This window comes from Sceloporus undulatus, chromosome 4 (genome assembly GCF_019175285.1).
Source record: "Sceloporus undulatus isolate JIND9_A2432 ecotype Alabama chromosome 4, SceUnd_v1.1, whole genome shotgun sequence".
NCBI lineage: Eukaryota > Metazoa > Chordata > Lepidosauria > Squamata > Phrynosomatidae > Sceloporus > Sceloporus undulatus.
The window spans coordinates 67,134,126-67,148,153 of record NC_056525.1 but is presented as its reverse complement, the minus strand read 5'-3'; the positions used below and the strand labels follow the sequence as shown (position 1 = coordinate 67,148,153).

Sequence of the window (14,028 nt, the reverse complement as noted above, 5' to 3'; positions counted from 1 at the left end):
TGTGTGTTGCTGGCATAGATTGGTACTTTGCTTTCTTCCAAAACAACAAATCCCAGTGTGCCATTACCGATGCTATTTGCCATATGGTTCTTGCTCATGGCAACCCAATGGCAATATCAGCAAGGGGTTTTCCTGGTAAATGTGTGGAGCAGATTTGGTGTTTATTTCTATACATATTATTATTATTACTATTTGACTCTCAATGCATCCTAGCAAGAACATGGAAGTGTGGGCGCTTTTTCCTTATATTAATATTTCGATGTATTAGGAATGCTGTATGTCTTCCCTGCCCCCTCCACATGCTGGTTGCAATCCAGAGACCAGAGGAGGAGCCCCCCCCAGAAGGCTAAATGCCAGAAATGTTGTCTTCCTGGCTTGTTATGTAAATGAACCTGAATAGCCTTTGACAATGGCAAATAATTGGAGCGGCCCATGCACCCCCCTCTTCCCCTCTTCAAGGTAACTGTTCGAGGTAAAGGCTTGAACCTCCTTTTGTCTAACGGTAAAGGGGAATTTAAAAATTAATAATAAATCAAAATTACTCTGAGCCCCCTTTCTCGTAATACATCCCAATTATTACTCTGGATTTAAAGCTTCCCTCCCTAGACATGACTGATTGGAGTTGAAGTTTGTTGTTCCACCAGACAGACATGGCTGAACATTGCACAGAGTGGTAATGGAATGTAAAAAATCAGTGTCTTCCCAGAGAAGAGGAACTATTGCAGGTGTATTGAAATGTTGAATAACGATGAACTCATACAAAAAAATTGACATTCGATGTAATGATTTATTGATATACAGTATATACAAACACTTTTCATTGACGCATATTCCAGCCACGACAGTATTTCATAGCCATTTCTTAAGTACTGTATAAAATTTATGAATTAAAATATGTCACAAAGGTATCTCTTATTCCCTCCCCCAATTTCCTCTCATCATCATCACTGATGTAACGTCGTGGGTCTATAACAAATGTCTCTGGAGAAGTGTTCCTCCCATTTAGAACCTCCCCATTGGTTTCAATAATGTTGTGGAGAATGCCACCAGCAAGAATTGCTGATGGTAAGTTATCCACTGTGAGATCGAGCCCGCACTGCAGGGCACGAAATCTCGACTTCAATCTCCCAAAGCTTCTCTCCACGATACAACGTGCTTTTGATAGTCTTCTGTTGTACACCCCCTCCCTTTTGCTGTGTCCCACCTTGAAAGGGATCAGCAAGAAAGGTTTTATCGGGTAACCACCGTCTCCAAGCAGAATTGGGCCAACTCGTTTTCCAGCAATAGTCACAGTCGGACGCCTGGGTACATAAATTCCAGCCTTCAGTGCGTGATAAATGGGGGATTCTTTCAGGAGGAACGTATCGTGATTGGACCCAGCGAACCCGGTGAAAAGGTCCAAAAAAATTCCGTTATGGTCACATGTCACCTGCAGAATCATGGAGTGCGTTTGCTTCCGATTGATGTACTGCACGCCCTCATGAGCAGGTGCAATTATAGGAATATGACAGCCGTCTATCGCCCCAACCACCTGTGGAAATCCTAGCCGCTCAAAACCAGCCATTACCTAGGGGTGAAACATTAGAAAACATTGTGTCAGTCGGTTACCGTTGAACAGTTACAAAGTAGATGAATGCGGTGATACATTCCAAGCTCCAAAGCAAAATGTGAGGAAGGGGTAATTTCCCTTCCTATTTGTCTTCGCTTTCAATGATGCTTGTGAAGAAGGAAGGATGGCTTCTATCCCTCCTATTTTCCTCTTTCATAATTACCTCACACTGAGTTAACCTGCACCTGTAGAAAGTTAGGTCCATACCTTTTAGTTTATCCTGCTATCCATCCATCCAGCCAGCCATCCAGCCAGCCAGACAGCTATCTCTCTCTTTCTCTCTCAATCCATCTTTCTTTCCTTGCATGTATCTCTCTCTCTCTCTCTCTCTCTCTCTCTCTCTCCAATTGCAATGGAAGTAACAAATAAAAAAAGTAATATCTGGAAACAGCCTACAAAAATCAAAGAGGTAAAATAAATACAAAACCTTTCTGTGGTCTCCAAGGTAGACAGCTCTACGGAATAGATGTGTCTCCATGCAAAGGAAGACATGAATTATTGCCCTGTAAGCAGTAGACTTGCCCACTCCAAAAAATGTAGCTACTGTTGCATAAGATCCTTTATGGGCAAGGTACATGACGGCCATGGCAATTTGCTTTTCCACAGGGACTGCCTTACGTAGCCTTGTGTCTCTCCGGGTAAGATGAGGACGCAGCTCCTTAACAAGCATATTAAAAAATCGCGCGAGGCATTCTGAAAGTCCGTTTCCACATCTCATCAGACCAGACAGTTCTGGCAAAAACATTCCAGTGAACATCAGATTTGGGGTAAATCCACCACCTTCTAGCCATGGGCTGAATGCTCAATTGGGAATTATGATAGTAGAAACGAAGCATGCCATTAAGATCTTCAAGATGTTCAAGCATATCATCATCATGTTCTCCATTTTCAAATGTGGACATGATTATTTCCCGTTGCTCCATCAAGTGATGCAAAAGCAAGCAAATCAGAGAGAAAAAATTATGAAACTCGCCTAGAGGCTCCATGGCTGTGTGAAGGAGGAGAACAGCGGAGCGAAGCGGGAGAACTTCTAAGGCTCAAAAGCTTTTGACGTTTCAGAAAATCGCATCCTGATTGGTCCTTTCAAAAAAAAAAGGCGCAAAACACAAGGGGAAATGCTAACGGACGGACAAATGGGAACGACTGGAGACTTACATCGATTTAAATTACCCCGGTTAAAAACTACGTCACTACTACGTCATTTGATTGACAACCACGAAACCGGTTTAAATCCTATATTATACACCGATTTATGTCTTAAATGGGGACGATCAGCGACATTAAAATCGATTTATAGTGATAAATGGGAACGAAAAATACAGCGATTCGGAAAGCGGGGTAAATAGCGTGGTATTTTAAAACGGATTAAATACAAGCGGTTTATTCTATAGCGATTTAAAACTTAAGTGGGAATGCCCCCAAAGTCATGACTGATCTTCAGGCCTGCTGTTATAAAGAGCCCTTTTAAATAAAGAATGTGTTGCTCATTACTCAACTTCTCCTTGAGTTGTTTCATTTTGGGAAATGTCTGAGTCTCTTAACAATCATGAAACCTTAAAAATATGCATGCTTATCTTAGGTTTGGAGCTACCTAGAGTACCCTTTAGTGAAAGGATTGAGAAGGAATAAGATAGGTATCAGGAACCCAGCATTAAATAATAAGAGAAGTAGCTGGAAGGGGTTTTCCATCACAATGTTGTTTCTGGTAATCTGGTCCCAAACTCCTGTTATACAGCACACAACCAAGGACATGGAAAACTGCCCAAGCTAAGATTGGAACATCACTACACAGACTCTTTGTAAAAAGCCAGCTTATAATGTTGAGAGACAAGTGGAGGCTGTTTCGGCTTTGAAGGGCTGAAACATTAAAATAGTACATCAGATTTGCTGCAAGAGGACAGGATCAGTTAGCTTTAACTCCTAGTGATAACATGCCAGTTGTCTCATATTTTGTAATGTGAAGTGGCTCTGTTCTGAATGCTACCAGGAAAAGGTTATAAACAAAATTGCTCATTGTTTTGTTTTTAAAAAATCTACATTAACCAAGAGAGGCTAAACAGAGAGTATTTCTCTCACTCACCCATTTTCCAGTAGCAAACTCTGCCCGGTGTAACTTGTATAGCTTAATATTTTTGGCATATAATTTTCTGCCTCTTTTCCCATCCATGTGAGTGGACTTCCATAGTCCAGCCCCAGGGAAAGTCTCTCTCCTTCCCTTCTGTGTCTGCTTCCTTCCTGTTTTATATCTGGTTGTGGCAGCCACTTCTGTCTTTGTCTTTGAGTGCATAGCATGTCTTCTCAAACAGCAAATGGCTTCTCCTTCTGTCCCTTTCTTTCTGTCCCTTCCCACTCCTACAAGCATAATAAGAAATGCTGTTTTGCAAGAAGCTGCAGCTACGGAGGGTTATTCTTCAGAACTTTGGCTGTGTTTGTAATGGCTTGATGTTCTTTGTTAACAAGCACCCAAGCTTAAGGAAGTGTGGCTTCTAGATTCTAGATGATTTCCACTCCAGGAGCTTAGGAATGCCATTCTTTTAATTTTCAAGTTGATAATTAAGGGCCTGAATAGACAGGCCAAAATAAAGCTGCTTCAGGCCACACCAAAGCCATACTCCAGTTCTAAGGACTGGAGCGCAGCTTTGGCACAGTTTTGAGCCTCTTTAGATGCATGTGTCATTTAAACAGCATACCTCCAAAGTGGCCCGAAGCAGCTTTATTTTGGCCTGACTGTTCAGGCACTAAGCTGCAGTGGAAGAGGTGTGTTAATAGCTCACAAAAAGAATGGATTGGCTGTCTCGCTCATTTAACTATCCAAGGCATCCATCTTGTCAAAATCCCGTTAATGGCTTTTGATAACCCATTAATAGTACTTTCATGTTGATAAGCTTATCAGCATTTAATATTTCTCCCAGTGACAGCTTCCCATCAACCCACTATGGAAAGGCTGCTGAAGATATATTTCAAACAAACAGCAAGCAGTCATCATAATTTCCAGAATCAAACAAAAAAATAGAGGAAGATTGATGTTTTTTGAGAGTGTATGTGGATATATTTGAACTTTTTTCAGATTTCAAGTTTTGACTTTTAAGATCTGAATGTGACATTGAAAAGTTGTTACTTAAAATGTGAAAATGCTTATTGAAAAAATTCAGGTACTGGCTTCTCCTTGTGTTGTGGTTTGTTTATTTATGGCAGTGTGAATACAGAAGCTTTTACCGTTAGCTATCATTGTCACAAACAATCAGATGCGAAATACCTTTACAAGCTGTAAGTGTAGTGCAGAAAGGGGACAAACAGAAGACAATCCCTGATCAAACAGTCTCTTAATGTAAAAGCAATTGTGTTTGGCGTCTTTGACACAATTCATCATTGGCTGCAATGCTGCAAATGACTGAACCTATGGGACTGGAGTGTCAGGCTGAGCTTTTAACTTTCAGATAATATACAATGGCTCTGGGTGGTTGAGATGCTAAAACTGTTTTTGTTCTGTAGCTTTGGAACTAGAGCTGCCAAACTGGGATGAAAATAAATTCATTGGGTTCACATTTCTCAAGAAGATCAATTTCACTCCTCCTGAGACTGGCAAAGAACATTTTGCCTAGGAAATCTGTACCTTTGTAAGGTTGGCTATGAGTTTTCACAGGAAAAAAATGCAAAACTGTACATTGGGAGATGTGCATAAACCTATTGTAGTCTAGGCATGAAGCAAGTGTGGCTTACAGCCTACAGATGCACCTCAAAAATGTTTTGGTAAAAAGATTACTAGTCACAACCTTGAAAACCTCCAGGGAGCACAATTGCTCATTTAAAGCTATTTCCCTCTCTGGGCTATTTTAGATGAAAAATAGCCGTATTATTGTTGTTGTTGTTAATTGCTTCTGGATTATTGTTTTTAAGGTTGTCTGTGACCTAAAACAGGAGTTGGGAGGCCAAATAGCTTTTAAGTGGCCAATTCTCTCCTTCTCCTACGTTTTGAGAACACAAATTCTTCAGCATGAGATCAGGGCTTTGAAAAATGAACTGGTGTGGTCCACTGAGGTCTAGGGAAAGATGAAAGTGACCCCCACAACTGCCAAAATTGCATTTTTTAAATAATGCAGGCATCCGATATGGACAACAGTGCGATTACTGGAGAGCAGGGATAGAAAATCCACTCTGGGTTTTTTTTACAGGATGAAAAGGTCCCACAAGCTAACACTGAAATGGGGTGGGATGAGAATGCTAGTGCGATTCTGAGAAATCAATAAAACAGGAGTAAGTGCTTTCAAACGTCTGCTGTTGAATATATTGTTATTTTTTTTCTTAAACTGCTTTCCTTATTTCAGATTCCTATAATAGTTTTCAAATGCTATGATATAAATTAATCGCAAAATTCACTGAATATCTGTCATTATGGCTGCATCTGCAGTGCGGTCTGACACTGCTTTAATTGCCATGGCTTAATGCTATGGAATGCTGGGATTTGTCATTCTGTGAGATAGGTAGCCTTTTTTTTTCTGCCAGAGAGCTCTACAAACTACAAATCTTAGAATTTCATACCATGGAGCCATGCTAGTTAAAGCAGTGTCAAACTGCATTATTACTGCAGTGCAGATGCGGCCTATGTAGCCAAAACAGCACCATGCACTCAGAAGTGAAAGGATTTGCAGGTTTGGGGAAATCCCAACATTTGCAAATTTGTGTGTGTGTCCACATGCATGTGGATGCAAGCACACATCCAGATCTTAAGGAGAAAATACACAAACCAGGGGCTGAACATGTAAATGGCTACAGAACACTTCTGTCTTCTGAGGAAAAGTAATGTGAAAGGTATGGAACACGGAAACTGGATTGAACACTGTATAGGAATATTTCACAATGCAACATCTTGCAGCTCCCACTGATCAAACTCTAGCTACCATTGGTCTGCGATTCTCAAAGTTTTGAAATCAAATGCAGAACTCAGATATCTGGTAAAGTGTTGGACAGCAAGAGAAGACCCAGCACATGTGAACTGACAGAGGAGAATTTCGGGAAGAAAACAAGATTCAGCTCTAGCACCGGTTTTCCTGCATGTGTTTATTTTAAAGCCACGTTCGGAACAAATGGGGTAAAAGAACCTTTTGGAACTTCTACTGAAATAGCTCCAATTCAGTGTGCTTGAGCCGGTCTGTTACCTGTGCACTAAGCTAGGGCGCCTGTTGAGTGCTGAAGGAATACGTGGGACATGATTGAGGATGACGCACTGCCCTGTGCTAAACAGAGGAGCCATTCTTGAGGCCTTGGAGCACGCCCTTGGCCCTGAGCGATAGGAATGTTTGCTTTTCTCTGCTTCTGTTGTACTGTGCCAGAACAGGCAGCACGTAGACAAGAAGACAGCAGATCCCAGATGGAGGGGGAGGGTGGGGCCAGACCTCACATTTCCACTGAGCAGCTCAAAGAGCATGGATGGTTTTGGAATGAAAGCAACAGACAGCCTGCTAAGCTGTTGGCAATGTCACTTGCTTTTAATAGGAGCTGATTTCCTTTGAGAAAGAAATTTAAAAGTTGGTCATAATTGGCAGTCCAGACCAATGGGAAATCTGCCAGGGGCAAGAAGGAGATCATCTGCAATCTAGGTCCTATATATGTTTACTTAAAACAAGACCTTGTGTGTTCCATGGGGTCTATTCCCTGGTCCAACCATGCCCTATGTCAGACAAAAACTCCTATCATATCCAGATAGAATCACCACTAGTTCTTATGGCTAGGGATGATAAAAGTTGGAATATAACAGATTTGAAGGATATTTAATGGAGGAAGACTGCTCTAACACTTTTTATTCTGATACATACAGTAGATGTTCTTTGTTATTGCCATTGTAATAAAAACTAGCTTCTCATATTTTATTTGAACAATATTGTATACATTCCTTAACATTTTTTAATAGTGCATACTGACTGATCAGACTTTCCAGCAAATCTCCAAGTTGGTTTTTATAATCTCTTTTCAAAATGTATATCACCGTAGTCTGCTTCCCCCCCCCCCTGCTCTTGTGTATGACACAAAGGTTGTTGTAAGTTGTTTCTAGATGCGTTATCTTGTGCAAAGATATACTTTCTGGTCAAGGTGTAAGATTTGTAAGCTTTCTTTCTATCCTTAGATGCAAGTTGGATTTGTTCACAATTTGTTGTGAATAATTAGTATAGACACTATTGGAGTTCATATCAATCTCCCCCCCCACACACAAAATAGACTATCATGCTGTAGAAAGAGGACAGTGGGTTTAATTAGATTGAAAGTGCTAAAGCACTGAGAGGAAGGAGAGGAAATTCAATAGATCCCCTCATGTTCTCCTAACTCTCCAGCAGCTCAAAAAACGGCATTCCCATTCTCCATAACCTTAGGATCCCCCACTCTCAACTAGTAATCATTCAAAATTACAAGAAATAAAAACACTTTTTAACCAATTTTCCTCCCAAAGGTCAGTAATGGTATCTGCTAGAGAGGGTGACAGTGGTGATTCCTCCCCTCCCCCATGAAAATGAAAAGTAATGAAAAGGCCCAAGACTGGAATGAGAAGGAACACAGGTATCTAAAACAAGCCCTATTCGTGGCAAAGAGGATAGAAAATACATTTGTTAAAAAATAGACTTTCCCTTCTATTGTTATTGCAGCATATAGCCCAGCTTTCTGTGGGCAACAATTAAATGGAAGAGACAGTGACTCTGTTAAGATGATGCCAATAGGTTGGACATCTTTTCAAAGTGTTGTTTGCTGTTCTTCATTGCATCAGTATAAAAAGCTACATCTTAAGTTGTGAAGTCGAAGGCTTTTATGGCTGGCATCCATAGTTGTTTTTTTTTTGGTGGGTTTTTTGGGATATGTGGCCATGTTCTAGAAGAGTTTATTCCTGACGTTTCGCCAGCATCTGTGACTGGCATCTTCAGAGAATGACCCACGCTTCTTAGTCATGCTCTAAATGGAGGACGTTTTGCATTTCCTCCTGGACAGAAGGTTGAAATGTAGGCCATGCATGTCCTGGAAAAAAGAAGGACGTCCTGGTCACCCTGGGTATAAACATTCTAAATAAACTCTCTTCTATGCCAGTATTCTCTGAAGATGCCAGCCACAGATGCTGGCAAAACGTCAGAAATAAACTCTTCTTGAACATGGCCACAAAGCCCGAAAAAAACCACAAAAAACTATACATCTTAAATTGTTTGTGTTGCAAATGCCTGTAACATCATAAATGGGAAAAACCTCTTTTCTTTAAGAAAAGAATGGAGGCATCCCAAAATGGGATGACTTGAAGTGGCATAGAAAAACACTATAAACTGAGGTGCACTTAATATAACCAGCAGAAAACAGGAGACACATCTAAATACAGTGGTGCCTCGGGTTACGAAAGTAATTCGTTCCGCGGCCGCTTTCGTAACCCGAAAAGCCTTCGTAAGCCGAATTGCCATAGGCGCTAATGGGGAAAAGCCGCGATTCCGTGCGAAAAAGCCGAAAAAAGCACCAAAAGTTTTTTCGTAACCCGAAAAAACATTCGTAACCCAGAACAATGATTCCCTATGGGATTTTTTCATATCCCGAAAATTTCGTAACCTGGGTATTTCGTATCCCGAGGTACCACTGTATGCTCAATGGATGAATGATTTATATAACAATTTTATTTAGTAAATTATATAATATAATTTATATGATAAATTTATATACTGTTTGAGTCTCCCTTTTCCAAATTGCTTGGGACCAGAAATGTTTTGGATTTCAGTCCCCCCCCCCGAATATCTGCATATACATAATGGGATATATTGGGCATGGGCTCCAAGTCTAAACATGAAATTTGTTTATATTTTGTGTACACCTTGTGCACATAGCTTGAAGGTAATGTTAAAATACACAATATTTTAAATAATTTTGTGGATGAACCCAAGTTTGTGTACACTTACTCATCAGAAAGTGTCACTATCTCACTGGATTTTAGAGTATTTTGGATTTCTGTATAAGGGATACTCCTGTAGTAGTAGTAGTAGTAATGATGAAAATATCTTCAGGAATTTTTCCAAGAACATTTCCAGGAATGATTTAAAATTATTTGACAAAGGCCATGCAATTTAAAGAATAATCTGGGGTACTATATTGTTTTAATGTATTTTAAGCATTTTTTATCTTTTTAAAGTATTTGATATTTTAGCATTGAATTTGGTTTAATTATTGTAGTACTGTAATTTAATGCTATTTTAACGTATCATTTTTGTATATTTTTAACTGTATGGTGTTTTTTAATGTTGTAAGCCACCCTGAGTCCTAGTCTTGGGAGAAAAGCAGAATAATAATAACCATAATAATAATAATGGTGATGATGATGTTATGCTATCTATCTATCTATGAAATATATATTTAAATATATGCTGAATGAATACATTTTTATATATGTATTTATGAATATGTGTGCAATGGCTACTAACATCTCTTAATCCCCGCAGCCTTGTTTTCCCCTTGCTTTCGTTTGCTCAAAACTGATATAAAAAAACTTGAAGTGTTAATTAGTATTCATTAGCACCTCATTCCCTCAGCCTCCCTCCTTTTCAAATATAGCAACCTATCTGTCAGGCAGAGGTGTTACAAACTCATGCTCTGTCTCTGTGTAACTCATTGATGAGGTACAAAGTGAAACCTGACATTGCAGAAAAGAATAAATTGCCAGTTGGTCAATTCAACTTCTGACCATTTTGGCATGGGTACCGTTGTGCCTTGCAACGCTGAGGCTTGTGGAATTTCATCTCAATGAAATTTGCCATGAAAAATCACAATAGAAATGACAGAAAACATAGGGGACAATTAGCATTGGTGGTTGCCCTAGCGAAAGATAAAGACACTGCATGTGTTATAGATGGCAGTTTATTGTTCCCATTTGTTTATAAATATAGGGGTACCCAATGTACCCAAGATGGTTTACAATTCAAAGGATCCCAATTCAGTAAGCAGAGAGTAAAAGAAACCTTATTTTATAAGACAGTTGAAGTAGGGCCTGTTTAACCTGAAATATCTGATTTTGCCTGTAGAGGGCTTTGCTTGGGATTATGGACCACAAATGGCAGCCATTACTCAAGCCTTGGAAGGACACCATTTGGATGAAGTGAGTTCACTTTACTACTTGGCTTAAGTACTTTCTTCCTGGCTGTGGAAAAAATCCATCCTAAGCTGTTTGGATAAGATTCAAGAGACTAAAAAGTAAGAAAGAAAGAAAAGGCAGAAAGGGGAATTTTGAGTTTTGTTGCAGGATGTAAAATGCACCTTGGTATACACATGCCCCCCCCACCTTTTATTAATAGAAATGAGAGTCTGCTGGGTAGGAAAGAACATGGTGTTGCAATATTAAAGATTTTTTTTTAAGGAAGCAGCTGAGTTTCTCCTCACTGGCTGCAACAGGACGTGACCGTGATGGGTAAGAGTTTGAAATGTTGCCAGAAACAATCTCTCCCTGGGGCTAAAAAGCCCATTCGTATTTTTAAGCGCGTTGTAGGATCCTGCAGCATACAAAGGCCTTTGCCATCATGGCGTCTCTCCATCTCCTTCATGCAGCAGCCCAGGAAGTTCATGTTGTGGGAGGGGGAAGGATGTTAAAGCCGGATCCCTGCTTCTGGCTTCATCTGTCTCCTCTCCCCCCTCCGCCATTGCTGCCACCACCCCTTTTAATTCTAAATTGCTGTAGCAGCCTTTAGAGGGCCACTTATGTTGATCCAGATGTAAAGGAAAAGCCTCCCCCTCATCCTCTTGCTCTCCCTTGATTAAAACATTATAATTCTTTAATCTCTCTGAATTGAGTTTCTTCCTTAAAAGCTGCCTGTTCTCTTTGATACACCAAAGCAGTTCTTGTCACGCTGCCAAAGGAGGCCGGGTGGAGTGTCACACAGCTCAAACTTTTACAAGCTGAGTGAGCAGGAAAACAAGCAAAGGCACACATGGGGAAGCACAGAGAGAAAGAACGAGAGAGAAAGAGAAAGCGAGAGAGAACCTATTTTCAAAATATGCTTCTTTTTGAATTTTCGGATGATTTTGCAGAAAAGGGAGAACCCTTCTACTGTTGCTAATACTATCATTACTGCTATTATTGTTGACACTCAACCGTAAATGTGATTTAACTTTTCCAGCTAACTTGATGACCAACCTCTGTGAAACTTGGGAAGAGAGAGAGGAAAAATGACGTCACCATAATCTGGGGGTGCCTTTCACACTGCCTGTCGGAGCCGGGAAAAAAAGAACAGGGCAACAAAACAACGGCTGTCTCTGTCTCCTTCGTTAAACACGGCACTAATTGGATGTTAATTTCTCTTTGCTCTTCTTGCTGTTTGATTGTAAGAACTCTCTCTCTCTCTCTTTCCATCTCTCCTCTCCCCCCCCCCCTTGCGCTTTCTCTAGCAAGGCTCTTTGCCAGTCAGAGGCTGCCTCTACTGTACATTCCCTCCCAATTGTGGGCTCAAACAATTCAGAAGCTGGGCAGTATTAAAAGAGAAGGAGGGGGAGAGAGGGAGGGAATGGATTTGGGAGTTTCAAGAAGCTCAACATTTTCCTTTCATTGCCCTGTACAGAGTTCAGTGTATTTTCCCCCCTTCTCTTCTCCCTTGTGTTCTGTCCAGTCTCCTTGGCAGCGTGAAAAAGAAAATTAACCCAACCACTACCCAACCCATGTGTTGAAACAGGCATTTAGAGGAGCCAGTGCAGGCAGGAAGCTGTTGCTGCCAGGGTCACCCTTTGAGGGTGTTTGTGCTTCTTAGCTGGAATTCTAGAGGGTGCTTAATGCATCAGATTGATCCATAATGTGCCCACACAGACACAGACACGCATACATTCATAGATAGCTACATAGAGTGGTGCAGTGGAAAGAGGTAAGTTAAGAACAGGCTTGAGGGAGAGCAGGGGGAGATTTACCAAGGGAGATGGTGGGTGGGTGGAGAAGAAGAAGAAGAAAGGGAGGGGAAGGAGCGAGAGGAGGAAGTGGAGGGTAGAAATGTGGGAGTAAAGTCCTACCTGGGATCGGTGCCAACTTCCTGCACTGGGCTGCAGACCCGCAGCTTTGAGCAACCCACCAGAGGCGACTTTTCTCTCTTGTCACGATTCCAAGAGGCAAAGGAAGGCAACGGGAACAGGTACAACAGATGCAAAGCTGCCTTGTTTGCCAGGGTGCTGGTGGGTAAATTATCTTCTCTCCCCCCCCCCCCTTTCCAATCCTTATTTCAGCCAGCTGTATTTTTTTTAAGGATTCTTTCAAACAGAATTGATGGAGGCTTTTTTTAAAAAAGAAAAAAAAATTAAAATTAATTTATTTCATTTTAATTTTTTGGGCAGGGTGAATTCTCTTGTCAATATCTCTTCTCCGCCAGGATTAACATGCAGAAGATGCGCCTGTCACTTTGCTTTCTGTCAGTTGCCTGTTCAGGGATGGGAGACGGCTTTGTTCCGTGCTGCCTGGGAAGCTGTGCCAACTCTGACTTGGCAGCCAAGCCAGAGTGGGCAGGCAGAGAAGGCGAAGAGAAAGAGCGAGCAAGAGAATGATTGCTGAGGCTTCCAAAGTGGGAAGTGGCTGTAGGCCCATTTCCGAACGAGGCAGCTATTCACTCTGCCCATTTTCTTTCTCTCTGTCTCTCTCGCTAAGGCTGGCACAAACAAAATGGTAAATGTGCACAGGAAGGGGGGGGGGTCTGTTCTTCTCTCTTATCTCTTGGTGGGTTGTTTTATTTTTCTTTTAACAAGCCTCACCTGCCTCTGCCTTAGCTCCATTCTTCAGACAGCAGATGAAGCAATCACAAAAGCAAAAAGCTTGTTGCATAACTAAGATGGTTTTAGCTTGGGTTTGGGTCCCCCCCTTCCGACCTCTATCTCTTTGCCTGTATTAAAGAACTCTGCTGCCTCCAGCATTTCAAGTTCAGGAAAGTAGGACCCAAGATTTATTTTACTGGGCTGACAGTGTGGGGAGATGGAGAAATTAACCATTTGTTTTAATCTGTATTGAGGGAAAGCAAGGGGTGTCGTGGTGGTGGTTTTGTCCTTTGGAGGTCTCTTTGTACAAAAAGCGGAGAAAGTTTTCATGCACTAGCTCCTGAAGAGTCAGTGCAATGTGGCTTTATTAAAAAAAAGTATTTTTTAAAAGACCATGTTAATAAAAGGCGATGATCCCCAGGGCACACTACCCAAGGGTTCTAAGTGCTGGAATTCCTGCCAGTTTCCCTTTGTGCCAGCCTCTTGTCGGCCTTGGCGTCTCATTCGGACGAAGCCTGGCATGCAGGCACCGCCCATTTCTTGGCGCTGAGCTGCTATGAGAAGGAAAAGGGAACGCAAGAGAGGGGGGAAAAGCTGTATTACTCAAAGTGGCCTTCTCGGGGAAAAAAATCCTGATGATTGTCCAGATAATCGGAATTAAAACCAGCGGCTGAGCAACAAAACCCTTCATGGCA

General features: G+C 41.3%; 1 protein-coding gene and 1 long non-coding RNA gene across 2 annotated transcripts; one reads left to right on the top strand and one right to left on the bottom strand.

Annotated features, from left to right (window-relative positions):
* Positions 1–685: 685 nt before the first annotated feature.
* Positions 686–13,348, bottom strand: LOC121927772 (putative nuclease HARBI1). Its single transcript, XM_042461639.1, has 4 exons — positions 12,605–13,348; positions 3,690–3,961; positions 2,037–2,267; positions 686–1,567 (listed from the first exon to the last, which is right to left on the bottom strand). Exons 2-4 carry the CDS (start codon positions 3,894–3,896, stop codon positions 881–883), a joined length of 1,125 nt encoding a protein of 374 aa, XP_042317573.1. The 5' UTR covers positions 3,897–3,961; positions 12,605–13,348; the 3' UTR covers positions 686–880.
* LOC121927774 lies at positions 9,982–11,896 on the top strand. The gene is made up of 2 exons (XR_006103335.1): positions 9,982–10,712; positions 11,728–11,896. It is a non-coding gene; the product is annotated as an uncharacterized LOC121927774 (long non-coding RNA).
* Positions 13,349–14,028: the final 680 nt, after the last annotated feature.